The 24,222-nt window shown below is 43.9% G+C and overlaps 1 protein-coding gene across 2 annotated transcripts; it reads right to left on the reverse strand.

Annotated features, from left to right (window-relative positions):
• Positions 1-189: 189 nt before the first annotated feature.
• On the reverse strand, positions 190-23,155 carry tbc1d12b (TBC1 domain family, member 12b). 2 transcript variants are annotated; one of them, XM_042083262.1, is made up of 14 exons: positions 21,387-23,155; positions 20,647-20,758; positions 13,639-13,695; positions 11,102-11,235; positions 8,350-8,432; positions 6,846-6,963; positions 6,107-6,213; positions 5,367-5,447; positions 4,682-4,779; positions 4,304-4,375; positions 3,841-3,969; positions 3,284-3,393; positions 2,628-2,886; positions 190-2,081 (listed from the first exon to the last, which is right to left on the reverse strand). In XM_042083262.1, the coding sequence occupies exons 1-14, from the start codon at positions 22,700-22,702 to the stop codon at positions 2,010-2,012; spliced, it is 2,748 nt and encodes a 915-aa protein (XP_041939196.1). In that variant the 5' UTR covers positions 22,703-23,155; the 3' UTR covers positions 190-2,009. The 2 variants fall into 2 exon arrangements, with proteins under 2 accessions (XP_041939196.1, XP_041939197.1); XM_042083263.1 differs by lacking the exon at positions 13,639-13,695 and having other exon boundaries at positions 21,387-22,894.
• Between the last annotated feature and the right edge of the window lie 1,067 nt (positions 23,156-24,222).

A 24,222-nucleotide genomic window follows, 5' to 3' on the forward strand; every position in this document is an offset into this window, starting at 1 on the left:
AAGTCCTATAGTTCCCACATACTGCCACCTTGTGGTAGGGAGTTCTTGCTCAGGGTACGTTGAGCGCATAGACTGTCTATGGTTGAGAGTATGCCTATAACTCTGCTAGAACAGTTGAAACACGTTTATCACAAATGCTGCACTATCACATATAAATGTTCATCAGACAAACATAATCACAACCAGAACTTGAATTTTCAGCTTCAATTTATTTACATGAATTTTATCTAATGATCTTTTAGCAAGGGCATAATCTATTTACATTTAACTCATAACTTAGTATGAAAACTGTACAACACAGAGAAAGACAGAAGACAAGATAGTGAATCAACTTATCAATTATGTAGTAGCCTAAGATTTAAAAGCAATCATACAGTTGCATTTTTTTTTCATCAAATCATACAGCTTTAGAGCTTTAAAATCCAAAATAAAACCAGGTATCTGATAATATGCAACCAAACCAATCCATAAAACAAACAAACAAACAAACTTCAGTACTGAACTGAGAATGGAGCGCTATTATAAGCATACCAATGCTGCTGCATCAATAGGAAGATTAATAAGGTCCTCAGTACAGATTAAACATTCACTGCATTTAAAAAAGAAAGTCATCAGTTGCACCTGTTGGCCCACAAAAGCACTGACACTGTGTAACACGCAAGTGTTGTGCACAAGTAACATAGCGACTGTATGCTCTCTTAACATATCAACCATTGCTGGCAGAGACAGGGAGGAAATAAAAAGCTTTTTTTTCGAGATTCCTCTCGATTTTGCAAGTAAGTACACTCAAGATGCCTGAGCATCAACAGTAAGACACACAGAGTGGCTATGCTCTGGGGGTTCCTTGCTGTCCTAAAGCTACGATTCACCATTGCACTTCAAAAGATCTGACTTAAGAAAAAAACAAAAAGCAATTTATCTCTGACCGAGTGTGAGAGTGAGAGAGACACTACAAATCACATTTATCAGGCATTTCTTTGTTTTGTTTCTTTTTTCAAGATTTTCAGTCCTTTTTTTTTGTGTCGGGTTAAATAATCCTGATTAATTTCATTCCTTCATATAGGTAGCCTTACCTCTTGACAAGGCAATATCATAACATTAAAGTCCATGTTACAGTTACTGGTCCATTTAAAAGTCAGTCCATTTAACAATGCAAGACTGTTTCAAAGCAGCTACGATGTGCGATCTCCCCACAAGAGTATACCTAAAGCTTGCAGGGGTGACGGCTTGACTACTGGTCCAATAGCTCCTTGGTGGTCCGAGACACAACTAAATTAAAAAAGAAGCTTAGAGAGATGGTGTTTGTCAAAAGCTTGTTTTCTTGGAACTGTTAAAACACAGCTATCACTCACAGCTAGTCCGCTCCCTCAGACAGTGAGCTCATACCGAACTCTGGATCGACAGGTTCGTGGGGACACAAAGCCAGAACAGTAAGAGTGTGTGAGAGAGCAAAAATTGTGACAAGTTTCTGATGTGACTGAGTGTCTTTAAAAGTTACATCAGAAACCTGCTTCATGTGCAAGAGTTGAGATTTGTGTTGAGTTGAGACTTTGTTGGGGGGGGTGTGGTAGTGCTTTCAGAATTCTCTGCAGTCCACTCTTTTGCACTGTCCATAGAAGCCCTGCTCCATCTCGGAGCCAGAAGAAGTCTGAAGTGTTTGTGAAGTGGACATGCTCCCACCAAAGCTCGAGCGTTACAGTGGGAGGGAAAGGCAGCAATTGTTCCGACATTGACCAAATAAATAACAACAACAATAACAACCATACAGTCCCATACTTCAAAGCCACAGTTTGTCCTGATCGTGGAAGTAATACTGGCAAAGGTTTTTTTGTTTTTCGAGGATTCAAGTGTTTTCCCTAGGCTCTCTAGGTGACCTCTCGACATGTGAGAATTTGGTTTTGTCAGTTAGAAATTCATTTTTGATTTAGAATTGGAAAATTCTAAGTTCTTTTGCGGCATTATAAGTCCTCCACAATGAGAACTAGTAGCTTGTGTCCAGGTAAGCGCAGTTAGGAGCTTTTAAGTGCTGGACTGCCGGTCTTCTCTGCATCCTTGCTGTCCTTCATGAGTGCGCTGAAGACCTGATGAGTACAAAGATATGAGCACGAGATAAAATCCACATGGTTTGATTTTTAAGATAACATCTATAAAGAGGGGTGACACACTGGTCAGACTGTAAAAAACTAAAGCTATAAAATCATCACATAGTAAATGCAGAGTGAAAGTTCATGGAGACCTTTCATGGACCGAAAAGCATGTGAACTAACTAAAGAAAAAACTGCTGCATGGAAAACATTTTTGATAAACACCTACATTTTGAATATGCTACTAACAAATTCCCTGATATTCCATGACTTGGGTAAAGCATGATCAAATCTGGAATAGCTTTTTTTATTATTATTTTATGACCTGTGGAAACCCTGTACAATACAATAAATAAACAATAAATGCAGGAGTGATCAAGTGAAAAAATACACTATTGTTGAATGACTGAATATCTGTACTAATGACTGGACTAGAGAATGCACGAATTACTGAATGAATAAATAAGTGAATGAGTGAATATATGTACTAATGACGGGATAAAATACTGAATGACTGAGTGAATGAGCGTAAAAGAAGCATACCTGCGCCCACTTCCTGTTGCCGCTGAGCATTTGGGTGGCGGCAATGCAGGTGAAGAGTGCGTCGGAGGGCAGGTGGTCCGGCAGGCGAGTGAGGAACTGCGCCATGTGGATGAAGTCCATCTGCAGCAGCACGTCCTCAAACAGGCGCAGGATGCCCAGGCCCGTGCGGAACAGGAACTCCTCGCCGTCCCGACAGAACACGTCCCACACGCGGCACGCCACGTCCAGCGGCAGGGGCCGGCTGTACAGCGTGAAGATCCTGGAGGGCGCGCACACACACACACACACACACGCCCACGCACGCACGCATGCACACACACACACATACGCAACACACACACGCAACACACACGCACGCAACACACACAAAGATGTATATGGTCAACATACACCTGCGTCAATGCTTCCATTTAGGGAATGCTAAGGCTTACAGTTTCATTAATAGATATTGAAAGTTAACCCACCATTCTGAAAGTAGACACAAAATACACACACATATAGACACATAAACCATTACTCTAAAAGTGTGTTCATCTTAAATAAAAAGAACACTTGTCACTCTCCATACACCCTCAAGAGAAAAACCTGTTTTCATGATTTACCTGACATTTTCACCAAGTTCATATTGTTCTGGTTTGTCCCTGGACTCTACTCACCAGTCTATCAGGTAGAGGTCTGGGGTGAGACTGCAGCTCTTGAAGTGGCTAAACAGCCTTGGGAGGTTCTCCTCAAAGAACACCTCGAATGCAGCAAAGTACTTCATCATCTGATGAGTTGGGAAAATTACATAAATAAAAATAAATGTATGTAAATTCATATATGTATACAATCCTATTAAATTAAAACACATGTTTACAACAATGACATCATACATAGGCATGCAAAATGTACAGTTAATATTAAAAAAATGCACCAATGTGCCTCACAACCTTTGGGCTCTTAAATCTCCATTCATGCCTACAACAACCACATGACTTCACAGTGTCCAGCCTGGAGCTAAGAGGCCAATCAGGTGTGGTTTCTCCCCTTGACATAACAAAGTGCCATCCAAATGAATCTGAGGATGCTATAAATAACTGACTACCAACAAAAAGAAATCTTTTGTGTTGTCTTTACAAAAACAATAAACCCATGCATTGAGGCTTAAAGCGAGCAGCTAGTGTAGAGAAGGAGCCCTGGTTTGCCTGAGGAAGGCTGCGGTAACAGGCCCTACCAGTTCATGGTCCACTCTGAAGAAGGCCAACTGGCAGGGCTTGTTAAGGAGGTTGGCGAAGGCGATGAAGGCATCAGCTTCCTCCAGGTTGAGGATCAGCACGGCGGCAATGAAGGACATTCCCTGGACCTGGGGTCAAACGTCAGGAGGTCAGAATGTTCATTGCCAGGATTTTCATATATGACATCCTGACATGCATAGATTCCTCCTCAAACTTCTGTAATCTCTACAACCAGGTGCAGTTTAGCACAGCGGCGTGGCTTTTACCACACACACACACACACACACACACACACACACACACACACATCACATTTACTCTGCACTGAGAGACTGAAGGAAGCGGAATGTAAAGAGAACATTCCTAAGGCAGTTCCATAAACATAGAGTGGCAGGTTCTAGAATGTCCACCTGATGACCGAAAGATTGGAAGTTACAGCTGTGTGTGTGTGTGTGTACTCACGTATCCCACATCTGGTCTGTAACAGGTATATGCCCCCAGGATGCTGTGCAAGACATCATGGTAAGGCCCACCCTGAGAGAGACGAAAGCCAAGAAACACAACCACTCATCAGACATAAGAAAAACACACACAGTCAGCAAACATGAGTAAATACACACAAACATGGCCATAGACACACACACCTACACTTACACTCAGAAGCACACACAACCAAACACTCAAAGCAGTCATTACCGCCCCCACCCCCCAGCCCTGTCTCCTCACCATCCTCCCTCCATTTAGTTAGGAGTTCAGTTTCTATGTGTGTGCCCATCCCCATATGTATCCCTAGCAGTGACTTATTCACTGAATTGAGACTGTTAGGTAGATTTGTGTTACCTTCTGGAAGATGAAGAGGGAGGGGAAAGTGCGTGAGATGTCCAGCTTGATCACATCCAGACTGGACTCGCGGTCCGCCACAGATGCCCCTGATTCGGCTGGAGATGAAAGACATGACTTCAGGCCACAGTGATTAAGGGCTGGCACTGATGTATTCCCTCCAGTCCCCAGCATTAGATGTCCCCTCCGTAGGGGGGTTTTGAACATTACAATAAAAGAATGCTTTCATCAACAATGTTTGATCGTGTGTGATTCTAAAATTCTATATTATAGTCAATGGACCCTTTGGAACATTCAATGGAACATTCAATCTATATTCAAGATTGTACAGTATATGGTGTATGTGTCAGTGTAGGTGCGTGCGAGCATGTGCATGTGCATGTGCGTGTGCGTGTGTGTGTGTGTGTGAGAGACAGGCAGGGCCATAAGTTCTACTTCTGCTGGCATTCAACTCAACACAAACAAATTAACCAAACGGAAAGTAAACTTTTCAGTTTGAACCTCATACACAAAGATCCTTGAGGAAACACACACACAAAACCTCTTTTCTCTCTCTCACTCTCTCTCGCTCACACACACACACACACATACACAAAACCTCTTTTATCTCTCTCTCTCACATACACACACACACACAAAACCTCTTTTATCTCTCTCTCTCTCTCACACACACACACACACTTACCCTCGGTCTCCGTCTCCGAGCCTATTTCACTGAAACTCCTCCAGCGTTCCTTGGCCCTGGAGAGGAAGATCTCGTACAGCTCTGGAGTCGGAGAGAAGCAGTGAAGGAGAGGAAGAGGAGGAGGAGGAGGAGTGGGGGAGGAGGAGGAGGAGGAAGAGAGAACAGCGAGAATCCAGACAGTCAGACTGGCTCGGCAGGATCAAAGAGTTTCCTGGACGTCAGTTCAGAGCTTAAGCTTCTCTAGGGTAAACTGCAGCTCACAGTGACTGGGGGATGCACATCCCCAAGCACTTCTCTTTACACCAGCCAACTCAAAAGCCTGCTCCCAGACACACGCATCAGAGAGGGGGCAGGGATCTAAAGCAGTCTGTTGACATGAGGTTAGGGAGGCAGTTTGTCAAACTGAGATTTATCTTGTTGACTTTGGTAAAGCCTGGCTAGAGTTTACTCCGAGACTGCGTCCAGTTTCATTAGCCTCTTCACTGGATGTGTGGTGCTGTAGCATTTTTTTGTTTGTTTGCAGCATTTAGCTGGCTATAACTGAATAGTGTATACGGCCCAGAATGCTTGGCTTAAATGAACAGCTTCCAAAACAGAATTGGAACAGTAACTACTACAACAAAACCTGCATCAAGCCATCATCCTTACACACACACACACACACACACACACACACACACACACACACACACAGCAGACACAAACGCGCACACACACACACACACACTTATCCACTTTACCAGGGGTGATGTTGAGCTCGTTCCCAATCGCCAGGCTCCAGACTTTGCCGCGGACGTTGGGTGGCAACCCTTGCCACCACAGCTCCCTCACGCGGCGCGTGCCACGCCTGCCAACAGGACACACATGGGCACCACCATTTACACACTGGCAAAGTCTTCAAGACACCTCTATATTGCTATAGAGGTTTAATATTGCTATTCAAATCAATGGAGTTTAATTCAATTCCTATTCAAACTGAAAAATACCATGTATTTGGAAACACTGAATTAATTTGATGCTATATATTCATTAGATGTTATTCAGTATCATCCTATTGTTAAAATGCATTGTTCAATCTGGTGAATAGCAGCAGTAACAGCAGAAACGTCAAGTAAAGTTTCCCCGAAAGCTTTGCTTTGCTTTCAGATGCTACCAATGTTTCACCAGGCGGAGCGCCCATCTGCAACTGGATTTGCATTTCCTGAACAGACTGGTATTCACATTCAGTTGCCCCCAGTGCATTTTGTTTACTTGTGCAGAGCCTCTGAGAGAGGGGGGAAGAATGCTGCATATTATGCTGCATATCCGAACAGTGTTTTACAATGCAGGCCATTATTATATGGAAATGATGTTTCCCTTTTGCATTTCTATGCAAAATTCATGACAGTTGAGACGCTGATGAGGGCAGTGTGTGTTTCTGTACATCTGTCTGTGTAAGTGTGTGTGTGTGTGTGTGTGTGTGCGTGTGTGTGTTCTCACATGCTCTCCCAGTTGGGCAGGATCTCATTGTTCCAGGCTACCATGGCGCTGGCGATGCTCTCCTCCTGCTTGAAGCGCTCCTTCATCATCTTCTTCTTCCTCTGGGCCTCCTTCAGCTCTGCAGGACAAACCAGACGAAATAAAATAAATAAAAAACATAAGCAACAACAACACACACATTCAAAAATACATTTTCAAGTCAAATGTTTATGATTGATATGTATGGCTGAAATAGCAGTGTTTTTCTATGGCTGTGTGTGCCTTCTTGGAAGCTTTCCAGAAATTCAATTCAACTCATCACATCAATCAGATGTTGCCATTCAAAGAGATTTCCATGTCACTTGTTTTACAAAACAACTGTCAATACTGACCGGTCCAATCAAACAGAAATCACTTCTGTGCGCTCAGAACTCATTTTTGCTGAGCCTAGATGATGCATTTCCAGTTGGGATTTGACGCTGAGGAGGCCTGATTTGTGGTCAGGGTTTGTGGCTACAGCACGTGGTGGTGGGCTTAACAGAGCGCCTTCATCTGACTGCAGCTTGGGTGTAGGCTTTAAAACACAGACTGGAAGTGTGACAGTCTTGAGTTTACGGTCAGTGCTGGAATTTAGGGCTTAGAAGTTTACTCATTCGTAAACTTCATCCACACTGAATTAGACTGCCTAGTGTCCTACTGAGAGTAGTCCACACTGCATTAGACTGCCTAGTGTCCTACTGAGGGGATATGGGGGGCTTTGAAAGTGTAGACACACTACTTGAGTTTGGACTTCAACTTCAGTACACGCAACAGCTAGTCCAGACCTCTCTGAGGCCCTTCTACCTGACCTGGCCATGCAAACCTTTTTCCATCATCATGCGGTCATACCTGATAGCCCAGTACTCTCACCCCCTCCTTTAAGGTGTAGCCCGTCTGGAAGTGTGCAAGGATTAGGCTACAAGGGACAGCCCTACGAATGTTATGCCTTATGCAATGTTGCTTGTGCACCTTCCGATTGATAGTGAGTAACACATTTCCATTTGAAGAACACTGATGGCCACTTTTCGTAATCATCCAGATTCACAGGAGTGGCCCTCTGAGTCATTCTTTATGTCACAAGAGTGTGTTGGGTTTACATCACAGTGAGGGGTCATGGCAATTAATCCAACCTGACTTAACATGTTGACTGAATTAGTGGTTACGGTTAGTGTGTAAGGGCTCCTAATTATAGGGACATACTTCACAAGTCTGTGTGTGTTGGACACTGAGGAAGAGGTCCTGAGAGGTCAATCTGACTTGACTGAGGATTTGAGGTTAGGGTCTTACGTCTGCTGGCACTAGCTTCAGCGTGTGCAAATCTGCTGGGATGGTGTTGATGTGGTGTGTGTGTGTGGGCTGTAGGTGTGTGTGTGTGTGTGTGTGTGTGTGTGTGTGTGTGCGTGTGTGTGTATGAGTGTGTGTATGTGTGTGTGTGCGCGTATGTATGAGTGTATGAGTGTGTGTGTGTGTGTAAAAGGAGACTCACCTCTCTTCTTGGCCTCGGCCACCATCTCGTCGTACTCCTGCCTGTGGCGCTGGGCCTCCTCTGAGGACTTAGCCGGAAGGTTCCTGGAGGAGGACAGAGGGTACAGCAGACCGCAGTCAGCCAGGCAGCCAATCACAGACCACCAAAACAAATCACATGACTCACTGACACACAAACAATACAACAGAGAGGTGTGTGTGTGTGAACTACGTGAAGTGGATAAGTGTGTGTGCGTGTGGAGTTGTTGCCTGGAAGAGACCTTCTGAATGGCATGAGGCCAATCACATGATAAATAAATCTCTGCTCATGTGCCAGACAGAAAAAAGATATCCAGCAAACCACAGCAAGATATATCGCTGAGCAATGGGGGCATACAAAGAAGGCAGAGCACTGGTTCCAACCAATCCCATGACTTCCCATGTGTCAAGTAGGGAGAGAGAAGGAGGGATAGAGAGAAAGAGAAAGAGAGAGAGAAAGAGTGTGTGTGTGTGTGTGTTTAAGTGTTTTAAGTAGCAGTGGGAGTGTGTGTTAACTCAGGCTGAGCTCTGCCTTCCGTGGCCATTCATAGTTAATCACGAGCGGCGTCCTTGAGGGTGAAACACAATCACTCCTCCCAGCTTTATCACTCTCCTGCGTAGTGTGTGCCCTTCACGCACGCACGCACGCACGCACGCACGAGGCTTGTGCAAAATTCCAGAATTGAATTGAAACTGGCTCTTAAATTCCAATTCAATTCTTGAATTTCACTTGCATTTCATTTGAGGTAGCAAACAGGAAGCAGAAATGCAATTCCTCAGTGCCTCAGTGCCAAGTCCAGGCAGCCCTGGCCGAGGACCAGGTCAGTGATATGGATCTCTCTCCCCTCCTCTGTCTGGACCTCAAATTAGGAAGACTCAGAGCAACACAACGGCACTGCGGCAAGGTCAACAAAGTCATCATCATAAGTTACAAACAAGCAACCAAGAGCTAGTGACCCATATTACACTTCACCTTTCCACTCTTACTGGGAATAGTTGTGTGTGTGTGTGTGTATTGCTATTCACTGAGAAAACACATTACGAGGGTAATGGAGAGGTATTTTAAGCCCCAAGAAAAAGCTAACTCGACATTTTTATCAAACTAATCAGTAGCCAGCAGATGACACGCTGACCTGGTTACCAAGCAACCAACTGTGTGGCCCCCCAGAACATGGCTGCAGATATTCTAAAGGGAGGCGGCTCGGAGGTATGGAGAGGTGGGGGTAGATCAAAAGAGTGACCCGACACAGGATTTGCCTCTAGTGGTTCCCCATCAAGACAAATCTTCACATTAAATGGGTTCCTAGAGGAACATTATTGAAAGGCTTAATTTAAGAAGCATTATAGGGTTATGGAGCCGCAATGTTGGCAATGCATATAGGAAGTGAATATAATATTACAGGAAGGAGTTGAGCTTGCATCTAAATTCAGTGAGCTAAGATGACTAGCCAACAGCTAACACACTTGTCTTGAAAACACCACCATTGTGAGTACAGTGGGTGTGGATAAAAGCTTGCCACCAGCTAGCTGACTACAGAACTCAAAGCAGTACAAGCTAAGCTCACACCTTAAGAGTGAAAAAACAACACAATGTTAAAAGACAATAGGCATGTTAAATCCTCCACTAAGGGGTTAACTTGTGATAACTAAAGCATTACTCTTGCCAAGTCCATTAAGAACAGGAGGCCTTAATACACCATTACCCTTTAATGTAATTCCCTTCAACATTTCCTTTACTGCTACAGAACCAATCCATAAGTAAGGGAACATGCTTTACCTTAATGGAACACACAGGCAGTGAAGCAATTATTCTTTTGTAACGTTGCCTGAGCTAGTTTTTATAGTTCAATCTTTCAATCTCATCTCATCCTGGTGTTCTTTACATTAGTGACCACATTAACGGTACCATTTGGTGTGTCTTTCGGTGTACATAAACATGTGTGTGTGTGTGTGTGTGTGTGTGTGTGTGTGTGTGTGTTTGTGCTGACTCATTCAAGTCTCTCTTTTAGGTTTCATATTGTGGGGTGTGATATGTGTAAAGTATGTGAGAAGGGTGTGTAACCAAGGTGTGTGTGACTGTGGGATTGTGTGTGAAAGTGTGTGTGTTAAACCATAACTGTGTCCTTCCGCCGATGGAAGGATGTGGGTATGTGCTTCACATGGGTGTTTGTGTGTGAGGACTAAATGTGCACAGGTGAGCAAGTAAATAACACCTGCCAATTCCCCGAACGTATCCTGGGTAGCGTGTATCAGTGTGACAGTGTGAGTGTGTGTATGAGAAAGTGAGAATGGAGTTTAACTTTCGCTTCTATTGCATGTGTTCTGTCTGTTATACATTGTGCAAGCATGGCTGACACACACACACACACACACACACAAACACACACAGTTTTTCAACTTCTCAGTAGCCAAGGGAAAGGGGCACCCGTAGACAAACCACAAGACAAATATGCTTGTTCCTCTTTCGCAGCACACTGTAGCATGAGATGTGTATATCTGAGTGTGTTGACTCGTTTTGGTCTATTCACTGTGTAAGTGTGTGTGCATGTATGTGAGTGTGCATGCATGAGTATATATGTGTGTACATATTAGTATGTATGTGTGACAGCATATATGTGTGTATGTGTGTGTGTATGCATGTCCTATGCATGTCTGTATACTGTATATGTGTATGTATAGGAGTATTTAAGTGTATGACTGTGTGTGTGTGTGTGTGTGTGTGTGTGTGTACTTACGCTGGTCTGTCCTCCAGTATGAGGGCGGTGGTGGAGAGAGGCTCAAACTCCAGGTTCTTGCGGCGGCCCGGTCCACCATGGGCCGCCTGGGAGGGGGGAGAGTGGCCAGACTGGGCACGCTTGGCCTCGTACTCCTGCACACAGGGTAGACACACACACATGAGTCTCACAAATACACACGCACACGCCTATCTGTGTCCACACACGCACACACATACACCTACCGGTCTCCTTCATACACACTCAGTGAAACATACAAACCTTTCACACTCACATACACACATAAGTTTCTCCCTGGAGTAACACACACACACACACACACACACACACACACACACACACACCCCAGCTTAATTCAAACACACCCTCCATAAAAACAATACCCATTCATAAGAATTTCACACAGAAGCAGTAAATGCAGATCAGTACACATGATCTGACACACACAGACTGGGGGAAGCAGTGGAATGGGATCGTCCCGGCTTTGCGCAGTGAGAAAGCTGGGAGCTGGTGCTGCTTGTTTTAGAGCGGAGCGCTTTTCAAGCAGAAGAGGGCACAGCTGATTCGCATACTGTACACTGATCATAAGGCTCATACACACACACACACACACACACACACACACAAGCCTCAGGGTATGAAAGGAAGCATGGGGCCTACTGTGTGTGAGCATGTGTGTGTCTTGTGAGAGAGACGGAGCAAAGGAGAACATATATGTGATTATGTCTATGAGCCTGTGTAAGTGAGAGAAAGAGAAGGAGGTGTGTGTGTGTGTGTGTGTGTGTCTGTGTGTGTGTGATTTCTGAACCCAGTGAGAAAGACTGCATGAGCACGCTGCCTGGAGGAGCAAAGAGAAAAGGACTGAGTTAATTCCAGCATCATCCTGCATAATTATGGCCACCCAGGGGAGCCTGCCAGAGCCCAGGGGTTCCCCTCTACACTGCCCACTGCTCCAGTCAGAACAGTCAAATACTGTGTGTGTGTGAGGGAGAGAGGGTGTGAGTGTATTGAGCCTATGTAACCTGAAGAAATATAAAGGCTACATTGTCAATAACACTGCTCAACAAAGCTGTGGATGTATGATTGTATGTGGATGTATGTGGATGTACAAGCTTAAGCTGTGCATGTATTATTATAACCATTCGTGGGCGATTTGACCAGCACAATGAGTGTGTGTGCACGTGTGTGTGTTCTGCATCAGTGGCTCCACCCACCCAATACTCGTCCATCAATCTTTAACGCTTCCAGAAGCTTCCGATGTCTTGTGACACTTAGGGCAGTCAATAGCAGCCCTGTCACGTGAACACCACCATCTTCCTCAGGATGCCTATGGCCACAGTCACATACAAACCAATCACCAAGTCTTAACACACTGTTGACCACTATCGCTTGAGTTATGTCTTCTTTATACATTACTTCTTTGCAATTAAGAACTGAATGCCTCTATTTAAAGTTTCTATTTAACTTACTCTGTAAAGTTGAGCTGGCCCTGAGTATAAGAATTATGTTACTGGTATTGATGTGACATCTTTATGTGATGTGAAGAAAATTGAAACTTGGAACTTCCCAGACCTATCATAGTGAAGGAAATGGAATATAGAGAGAATGTTGGCATTGCCATCATCATGACATCAGCAATTTTTTCCCAAGTTCAGAGTTTGCCCTCGATCACTGACCAGTTCCATGAAAAGGTTTATCAGTCATCTCCAAGTCTACTGGACAAATAATTCTACTTAAGTTTCACTGGCAGAAAGAATTCCGTTTCAGATGGTGGTTCCTAGACTGTTGTGTCAGCTATCTGAATTGGTCTGGCTGCAAAACTCTGACGCATAAACTGAGTAACGCGATAATAAATAAGTCAGCAGATTTGTTCCTGACGGTGTAATCAACATGCCAGGAAGACTGGAACTCTGGAAGCCTCAACATCTCCCTATCAGTGTTTACTTGAATCTTAAAACATGTCACAGTGCCCATGTGTGTTGGGAACACACTTTAAAAGATTCGGACCAAACAAGCCTGGTGTGAACGCACATGGAGAATAACGGCAACTGAACTGACAGACTGACAGCCTGACAGACTGACGGACTGACAGACTGACAGACTGACAGACTGACGGTCACAGAGACATGTGCATGGCATGGGGCGCTGACGGGTCACAGTGAACGCGTCACAAAGACAACTTTCACTTCCTTCTTCCCCTTCTCCTCCTCCGGGCAGTGAAGCAGAGATGGAACGGACGGACGTGTGCGTCGAGCAGACGGACCGACAGACAGACAACAGAGCGATGGGGGGATGCAAGGACAAACGGAGAGAGAGAGAGAGAGAGAGAGAGAGAGAGAGCGGGAGAGAGAGAGGGAGGGAAGGCGAGAACGAGGAGGAAGTCTGCGAGCAGAAGTGAAAGCTTTTCGCTGCCCCATGCACAGCCAGAATGCTTGGAGGAAGAGATGACGGAGAGAGGGAGAGAGAGAGTGAGAGAGAGAGAGAAGATAAGCGAAGGAAAAATAGTGAAAAAGCGGCAAAGAAGTAAAAGGTCCTACCGCCGGGCCTAAGAGACTGGGTGTGGAAACAGATGTTAGGCTGCCCTGGTTACTGTCCTACATGAGAGAAAGGAGAGAACAACCAGAGAGAGAGAGAGAGAGAGAGAGAGAGAGAGAGAGAGAGAGAGAGAGAGAGAGAGAGAGTGTAGGGGGATGAAAGAGAGAGAGAGAGAGAATGGGGTGAGGGATAGGGAAAGGGAGAGAGAGAGAGAGAGAGAGAATGTAAGTAGACTCAGCCAGAGGTCACCGACCCCAGACCTCCATGGAAACATCACACGTGCACACACACACACACACACACAAACACACAACACACACACACACACACACACACAACACAATCATAATGATTGAGGTCCAGGTCCGCCTGAAAAGGAACTATGTATCTTTAAAGAAAAACATAAATACACACATACACACACAACTACAAAAACACCTCTAAAATAGGACACACAAAACACAAGGTAGCCCCTTACACATAATATGTGTATAATATGATATTATTAACAATGATCAAGCAATGATCAAAGTCTGATTCTGAACACTTAATAAACACATTAACGTTTTCCCCAGGGATGTTTCCCAGGGCTGTAATGATGTCCTAGGAGGACTGGTGACTGTGCAGTCACAGCGGGAAGCTCAGGGAGGGCAGTTTAGGACTGGGGACGAGAGGCTCAGTCTCAGTCAGTCAGTCTGTAGTCTGTGTGTGTGTGTGTGTCTGAGGAGGACACCGGGTGACTGGCTAATAGGGTTGGGTATCGTTTGAATTTGAACGATTCCGATTCCAATTCCGATTTCTTATTTCGATTCCGGTTCCTAACGATTCTCGATTCCGATTTTTTTTTCAGAGGCAGGGTCAAAAAAAGTTTAGGATATTTAAAATGAGCTAGCTAACCAACGGTCTTTCTCAGGGTATCTGCACATTTTCCAAGTGCAAATTTAAAGACTTTTAAGACCTTTTCAAGACATCTAAATGAAACTTAAGACTATACCACGGCAAAAAGATATATATGACTGTTAATGCAATAGTTTTTTCCCCCTACTAATTTTAACCCCCACCCCATTTTGGATGTCTACAGAAGTTACCAAATATATTTTGGCGAAAGAAAAAAAATTGTGTGTGAATTACCTTCAAAGCCAATTTTAGGGTCTGGGCTGCTTGCTTTTGAAGCTAGCTGTACATATTTCGTTTTGCTTACTGCTGAGGCTGACTGTTCTTCACCTGTGTCTGTAGTAGCCTAGGCTACTTGCCAAAGACATGTGGACTGGACTGGATTCCCTTCAATATTTTTTTTCAAACTTAGACTAAGCTATTTACATATTTTAATAAGTCTACTTTATATAATTTACTATGTGCATCTATTGTCCAATATGCAGCACAGCAAATTAAAGTTAATCCACTACTTTACATTTTGCATACCAGTTGTATCTAAACCAACCAAAGCTTGACTGAAACATTGTAAAACCATTGACTTGTTTTAAATTAATTAAGAGACAGGTCCTCCTCGCATGATACTGCTGAAAACTGCTGGTTTCATCTCAAGCACGCACGTATTATGTACGCACGTTTTTTTTATGTAGCCAGTCGCCGACATTCAAAAAATATGCGGTTATAGTTCACAACTTTTGCGAAGTAGGCCTAGCCTACTGGGAAACGCTGGCAAGCAAGCAGCTGGCAGGTATTACAGGTAGGCCATTAGGGGTTTGCACGGCGTGTCATCAGATCTGGACATCGCCATATTGGAGATACTCGCCTCATTAGAAAGCATTAGGCACTGAAGTAAATCCCTAACATCGTCAAGGAAAATGGTTAATTATTGCCGTGTTTTAGGTTGTACCAATAGGTCAGACTGAGAAAAACATCTGGTGTAGGTATCGACTTCCAACAGTTATTAAAAAACAGGTGAAGGGACAATAATGCCAGAAGTTATCAGAGGAGGGGGGGCGCTTGTGGCTGAACTTGGTACTTTGTCTCCCTCACCCAACTCATATGGATCTGCGCTGCCAATAATCCGTAATTTCTTGAAATATCGCGCCTTTTCTTGTGGTCCAAGTCCTGCCCTATATGCTTTTGCATCTTAGACACATTTTGATGAGCTTTTCTGTTGTTTAGACACGCTACAATCACGTAAGATATCCAAAGTGCATAATACTCCATTGTACTTCATTTACTGAGTATCGCCAATATGGCCGCGCGTGCTGGGTTACCATAGTTACCGGCCAGAACGTGACGTTGGTGCAAACTCCTAATAGGGAGGGAAAGTGAAAACCAGCGCCCCAAGTGGTTGCGTTCCTATCGAAGAGCAGCTCCAATGTTAAGTCCCATAGACCTATTTTTTTTAAAAATACTGTGAAGCCAAATCAGCGATCTTATCCACCAAAAATATTTTTCAGTGTCTATACAGTAATAATCTTCTAACTGTGAAAATTTCAGACCATATTTTGCCTTATTTAAAAAAATCGAAATTGCTCCTTTTGTTTCATAAACGAACTACAAAAAAGCCACGTGACTTTACCCTTCGACGTTACTCACGGTAGCATGGTTTGTTTATTAGCCTGGTTAGCATTGCCACTTAACACTTACTGCCAGCTCTTCATGTGAGTAGAAGCACAACACCAGTTATCCAGACATAAAGGTTATCACCACGCGGTTTACATCACCTTCCGTTATTACAAAAATATGTAAGCCAGTTAAGCAAATTGCTGTATTGATCAGTTAGAGATTAAGCGCCCAAACCTGTGACGTCACATGTAACTGTAGTTTGTTATCACCATGTTACGACAAAAACTCAAAACAATTCAACTGATCCTAAAAATAAGGTATGACCACTTGAAGCAATAGAGGTGACCCCAGTGCCTAACATATGGAAGGCATTACATTAAGATCCCAATGTGCACCGAGATATATTTTTTCTAAAAAAAAATCCCATCCCCTCCGCTAAACTCTAGGAACGCAACCACTAGATGGCGATGAGATTACTTTCCCTCCCTATTATAACTTAGACAGATATTTTCTTCACTAGGCTAGGCCAGCAACACACGCTAGAAAGATGCAAACAGCTCAACTTAACATATACAGTATTTCCTCCTGATTGCGAAGCACTGCACATAATTTGACCAGCAGTCTTTGCGTCCATAGTTTGTGAAACGATGCTGCGTCCGATCAACGATTTTAGATGCCAAGCGCAACTCCAAAAAGGAGAACAAATGAGCGTCAAATTGAGGCTGCGCCGGACGCCGGACAGGGCTTTTAAAATCCATATATCCGGCCTAAATTCGAACGTATGGCCAACCTATCGCTCTTTCTCCCGCTCATTCTACCGTAGGCTTCCTCATTCCACGTAGGCTACCTGTATATCTCTCTGGCCTCAGCTACACCACGAAAACGTCAGGCATATTATTTTGTACATAGGCCTACTGTAATTACTGTTTTCACACCTTTAACCACACCCGTGAAAAACATCTTCACTCTGCAACCACTACACTTCCTCCCGTAGCCTAATAGCCTAGGCCTATTCACTTATTTGCGTTTTAAATACACGAAACTGAATTGAGACATCACTCGTTCTCTTGCACTCGCGGGCGGTCCCATACGCACATTTAATACCTCTCTTTCGAAAATTCAGTTGTATTTAAGACTATTTAAGGATCCGCGGGAACACTGCTTTCTGAATGAAATAGTCTGACCTTCTCCATGAATTTTAATTCTATGAACTATGCGCTTCTTCGTTGGTGTTCAGCCGTTTCTTCTTCCGGTCGGCGGACTTGGAATCGAAACTAGGAATCGAAATTTAAACTTTTGAACGATTCCGGGAAAATCGCAAAGATAGTCCTGGTTCCAATCAATACTCAATATTCGATACCCAAGCCTGCTGACTAATAAGGACAATTTATGCTGAAATTAATTTTTCACACAAATGGAACATCATCTGACAGGAGCATCGACCTCCCAACTCTCTGAGCTCACACCACCGCTCCAAAATGTCACAGCCTCGGTGGTTGGAGTGTGTGTGTCTGTGTGTGTGTCTGTGTGTCTGTGAGTTCGCATGGGTGGAAAATAACAAGGGATGTGTGCATGGGGGAGACTAACCCACTGACTCAAAAAGAGCTTTAGAGCTCACTCCTGTGTGTGTGTGTGTGTGTGTATGAGAAAGAGGGACCGAGAATAGTATACAGTAATAGATTATAATCCCAAACCTAATTTGAGCAAAGATTAAAAGCTTCATCTCAAAATAACAAGCATCGAATTTTATCCCAAAGAAGCATGGTTGATGATAACAGGATTCGGGGGGTATCTTATTTCCCTGCCAAGGCGCTCATCGTCTGCAAGCACAGCAATTACAGTAGATGAGATGTTATCCCACATCACATCAGATTACAATGTAACTGAGAGGACACATCACATGGGGTGGTGAGGATGGGTAGGGTACGATCTCTCACCATAGAGTACATCCTCAACACTGATTTCACCATCTGATCACATCCTCTTCCTTCTTCTGAAACAGGCCATTGGGACCTGCTGCTGACACCACCACACACAATAGGGTTCTTGTTTCAGTAGTGGGGTCATCCCCTGGCTGCGCCTCTCAGTTCAGGGTTTAGGACTAGCTCAGGCGTGTCCGCAGTCTGGCCCGCGGGCCAAAAGGTGGATTTGAAATGCCCCCCTGGCCTCTCACAAGATACAAGAACAATGGCCCACCATGGTGCTGGCCCTACACTACAACATTAGAGCACATGAGAACCAGCGTTTCACATACACCGACTTATTTGTGGCGGCCCATCACAATATCAACATTGACCACCACACAATGATTTTTACAGGTTCTACTAGATTGTGCTTAAATCTGGTTAGCATCATAACCACGCTGCGCTAATGTGTTTAAAACTGTTGCATTCAAGTTAATTCCGCAAACCTACCACCACAAATAGAATTCAATTCTGGGGGAAACACTGAGGACATAGGTCCACCACATGATGACAGCACTCACTACAGCTTGCAAAACACTGATCAAGGAATGAAACTTGTATTCTCTTAGTATTCTGTCAGTGATATCAAACAGGCCACCACTTCCAAGAGCTGATTTACTGTTATGTGCACTGAAAGTAAAAGACAGCGCATGGGTTATGTACAAGTTGCCTTATTGTGCACTTCCTTCAACACACTACTATCTCTCTTGATTACTTCTGATTGTCACTTGGTTACTTATTGGTTGCCACTTCTGCATGGTCATCCTCTATTTATCAGTGTAATTGTAATATTTATTGTACTCTTAAGGGCTCCTTTTTGCACTGTAGCCTGACAGTCCTCATCTGTGACTCACTTTGAATTGTAGAGGTTTACAAACGTGACTAAAAACATATCTGGCCCTCAGGTATTGTCACAAAACTTTGACCATCCCTGGCCCTGGTCTGCTGACACTAACACTAAAATAATGACATACTTTCTGTGAGAGAGATCGTTTTGCACAATCACAGACATTCCTATTTGCCTCTATGGATAAGGTCCTGCACAGACACAGACAAACACTCCCCCCTCAGCTTGACTTGGAGCTCTGAACAGCTGCTCTGACAGAAGGCTTTGGCTGCAGGCTAGTCTGTGTGTGTGTGTGTGTGTGTAAGAGTATGGCGTGTCTGCAAGAGAGCACCTCAGAAAAGTTGTAACCTTGTTCCTGTTCTAACCAATTTCTATACAACAGGTAGGTAGCCCAACATCCCACAGTTTAACCATTACCTACAGATCCTTGTCATTAAGTGAAGCATTAAGAGTCCGCCTCCCTCTCTCATTCACCCACCCACACGCACAAACACACACACAGAGTCTTGAAAATCAGGTATACGTAAACATTAAAGACTCGTGCTGTTTATCCAAATCCACACAAGCCGTTGACCATAGTGAAAAGGCATTACACCCCCCCCCCCTCCCCGTATCTGACACTGCAAAACCCTCACTCATCTACATGCATGTGTGTTTGCAAATGTGTGTCTGTGTGTGTCTGTGTGTGCGTACGTACATACGCACATGTGAGTGTGTGATTAGGCGCCCTTCTGCCTGCATGCTTTCTCACTAACACTATGCTGTGAGGAACTGAAAGTCAAACACAGAAGCCTTGACCATCATATACTCACAGAACTCTGCGCAGCACTGTAAGAGTCTTTTGCATGACAGTATCTCGTACATGAGTCAATAGTGTAGTCATGGGCTGGGAGTCATTTTACCTCTGACCAAGTGAGTCTACAATGACTAAACTGTGTGCAAATAAATCTGAGTGTGAAATAGGCTACCAAATCACCTGAAGAGTGTGAATGTGGTTTTAACTAGATAGGCCTACTTTGTTTACAATATTTCCAGGCTTCAACTAGCAAGACACAGAAAGAGGTAGAAAGAGCTGTTGGAGCCTAATGTAGTTTAACAGCACCTAGGCTATAATATATCTGCATTATGTGTGCAGTCATGAATAAATAATCAGAAATGCAGTACTGAATCTTTCTATATCAGTAGTTTAACAAAATAATAATATAAATATTATGATAATATTATGGGCCACATAGCCCAATATGCCTCTACCCTCTCCGGTCAAACACCTTATAACTAACATATTTCCTGCAGGAAACACTGACTGCAGCTTATTTTACTAAAACAAATCGTGAGACAATCGCAATGTGAATCGTATGGAATCATGAGTTGAGCGCTTCAGATTTTAATTTGATAACGAATCTATGATAACTCCAAGGAAATGGGAAAATGTATCAGCTAAGCGTCTGGAATAAATATTAACACGACTCATGCAGCAATGCATAACAACACCTGACAAACATCCACAACTGACAACAAGACTTAAAAAAATATTAAATAGCAAAGCAGGGTTCTCACCAGCTGTAGGCTAACGTGTTCACTGCGGCCACAAGTCATGCCCTACAACCCCAACACTCTTCCACTCTCCCTAGTTCACAACCATACAGACTGCTGACCGTAGTTCCATGGTGACCCGCTGCTATCTGAGAACTCACCTGCTGAATAGTTCTGGAATCCTTTGGGTTGTTCTCTCTGGGGGGAACCTTTCCAAAGAGCTTCCAGCCTGGAGCACTATGTTGCTCACATTGCTTCTTTGAAAACAAGCCCCTGTCGACAGAGACAATATATATTTTACACAAGAGATACTCCATAATGCATGCGATAAATGCTATGTCACATGACATAGGTTAACCAATGACAACTGGAGATTTAGTCAGTAACATACTTTGGAAGGACGTCTATTAAGAGGTCATGAACTTTAACCTACAATTATGAAGGAAATACTACTACAGGAAGTTCTCATTTAGGAATTATTCCAACTTCCCCAATTGTTATTCAGTTGAACTAATTAGTCTAAAAAGGCTAAAAATAACCATGAATGGAAATTCACCATGCCTGGTTGAGACCTAGTCAAAGGCGATACAAGCAGCACATAGCCTACCTGGCTCCTATACCAGCCAGTCTGTGCAACTGTTAAATGTTGAATGAGAGAGGCCACGTCTTGCACAAAAGACGGTGGTGTGCAATTACAATGCCATTGTTGGCAACCTCACTTAGGGACAGGGTGTCCTTTTTAAATGGCCCAAGGCAACCTGTATATTGTTTACACCGGCAATAAATGTTGCTAGCTAGTAGCTAACCAAAAACACATTGTTATTGTGGAATTGTTGAACACGTAGACAACAACAGCACATTGTTATACTTTGTGTAAAGTAGTTGGTTCTTGTAATCATACCTGCCAAAAAAATCACTGATGCCATGCTTTTTCTGTTTGGACAACTGATCAGAAGAGACGGCCGAGGCGACACTCATCCCCCCTGGTATGTTGTCTGGGACGCTCTGGCGTCGGCTGATTTCATACGTGTTCCTAGAGTTCAGATTGACATCCATGAAATGTATATCCCGCTCCGCGGCGGTGCGCAGGAAAGCGTTGCTCCTCTCCGGGCTCAGCGGTGTGGAATCGCAGCTTAGAAAGTGCGTGCTATGGGTGATAGATTTAAGAGACTGTGGCCTAGCGGTAACGCTAGTTTCCCTATCAGGCCCAAAGGTGAGTTCAACCCTTGGGACTGGGTCATCTCCGTGAATCTGGCGTGATGGAGAAGTGCATGAATCGTCAAACACAGCACTGTCTTCCTTCAGCAGTTCGCCCATGCAGGGCTCCAAGGTCCTGCATTCAGTGCGGCTGCTTTGCGGCACTGCATGGGGCAAGGGATTTTCCACCGGCGGATTTGATAGACATGCCTCAGTTACTCGAGGTTGTGTCGAGGCCTCCAACCCTACCCTATTCTCTGTTGATATAACTTCTCCGTTAGCCATTTTAACGTTACCTACTTTTTCTACAGGCTCCCTCTGACATTCGCTGACAGGGGGGAGCTGCCCGGCGTCGTTCATGTTCCCATTGCGTAGCGTCAGCGGCTCAGGTTGTGAGGCCTGGCACCGGCAAATCTGCTGATGCTCGTGTCCATCACACGACGGTGACAAGTGCGGTGTGCTGTAAATCTCCTGGTTAGAGTTCGATGTGTCTTTTTGCATATCCCGGTCCGTGTTACACTTGGGTTGCCCCACAGTCCCGGCAAAGTCCCGAGGGTGAGCCTCGTCTGTGTCCGGTTGACAGTCTGCAACATCAGCAGCGCCAGACGGGCTTCCTGCTGAAGTACCCCGACCTCCGGTCGTTGATTCAACCATTGACTGTCTCACTGACTCGGTAACCCTGTTCAAAGAAGAGTCGATGTGTCGTTCTGAAGTGACACAATTGTTTTTAGCTCCACCAGATGTCCCTTTTGCTACGAAGCCAAGCATTGTACTATCAATCCCACTACACTCATCCCCTCCATGAAGTCCCGCTGCACCGCGACCAGTGGCATATTCTGCATTTCTTTCATCCGAATCCTTCTTGCCATCAAAACAGACCTTGTATACGCCTTTGTCAGCACTAACGTTGCTTTCAGAGGCATCGGTAGTTAGTCCAGGGAGAGAGAAACCCGTTTCCGTGTTTTCGTTCACATCAGTTGACAATGTCAGTTGCGAAGCTCCATTCTCGGCATTTTCCATTTCATTCACGAACCGTTCAACAAATCCACGACGCCATTTCTAACATTTATTTCCGTGGAAAGCACCGACATAAAGGTACAGAAGGTGCTTTGATGCTTATTCGTCCATTTAACGCTGAGCTCTGAAAGATGAGAAACCGGTAGCCACCTTCTCTAGCCATGTCCGGAAGCCATTTTGAAATTCCAATGACGTAGGTTGTGGATGGTTCATTAAAAGAGGCGCGTGGCTTGGAGCGACATCTGGTGTCTGTTTTAAACTGCTACACTGGCAAATAGCCATTATCCTCACATCAAACATTCTCAAAGAAATACTCATAAAGCTTGTAGGCTAGCCTACTAGAATTGCATGCGGAATCTGACAACAGAATTTCAAGTAGCTTAATTACCGGTCACATGGTTAAATCATTGCAAACTATAATAGCTTATGGACTATCTGTCACTAATTCGAGCCGATTAGGGTTACCCAGACAGGAATCCAGACAGAGATGAGACAAGTTAAAGGCTAGGCCTAGGCTACTGTTAGGGTTGAATAACCTAAATAGACAATAGTCTAATTGTAAGACAGTGCAAAGGAATTCAGATAAACTATTATTACGTAACTAATACCCTTGGATCACAAATTGTATTTTAAATATTAAATTAAAGTATATAGCCGATATATACATATTTATATCCTAGGCTATATATTTCAGAGCCGTAGTCAATAGTTTCAGGGCTAGTCCAAGATCATCACAAAACTGACAGACATTTTAGAAAACGCAAGGCAGTAGGCTATTAGGCCTATTAGGAGTATTAGGGCCACACATGAGGAAAAATATTTTTGCCATGACGAGTTTAACTCGCCATGTCGACATTAAACTCGACATTTCGAGAATAAAGTTGAAATGTAATGTCGACTTTAAACTCAACATTTTGAGAATAAAGTTAGTTTGGAGAGAGAACGACCGCTCGGGACGATTGAAAGGGAGGACGAATTAAACATTCCAGTTTTCTTCGACTGCAACAATGATTAGACATACATAGGCCTATATCATGTGGAAAAAAAAACATAAAACATTAACCTCCGTTGCTCAGCCAAATACTTTCCTGTAGGTCCTTATCACGGAGTTACAGGCGATAAATGCGATGGTCAAAAGTAGCCTAAACGTCATTAGCGGTTTATTTATTTATTGTAGGCCTATTATTAAAGAGTGTTTTTCATCTAAAAGTTCAACTTCATGCTTATGCACTAGACTAGGCATACTAGGCGCTCTCCCCAATTCTAGAATTTCACATTGCTTGTTTAATGGATGCAAAACAGCCTATTGCTGAATGTCTAGGGACGAATGAAGCTGTCCTCCTCCCGACCACCCCATAGTAGCCTACATGCGCACATATGCACACATAGTGCATAAATAAAGTATACATGCACACATATTCCCTCACGGGATCAAAATAGTATATGCTTAGGCTATACCTGTGTTTATAGCCTCCTATGTTTATTGCAGGTGAGACATGGAAAAGCAGTTTTAGAGAAATTAG

The sequence above is a fragment of the Alosa sapidissima genome, chromosome 24, assembly GCF_018492685.1.
Source record: "Alosa sapidissima isolate fAloSap1 chromosome 24, fAloSap1.pri, whole genome shotgun sequence".
Classification (NCBI taxonomy): domain Eukaryota; kingdom Metazoa; phylum Chordata; class Actinopteri; order Clupeiformes; family Clupeidae; genus Alosa; species Alosa sapidissima.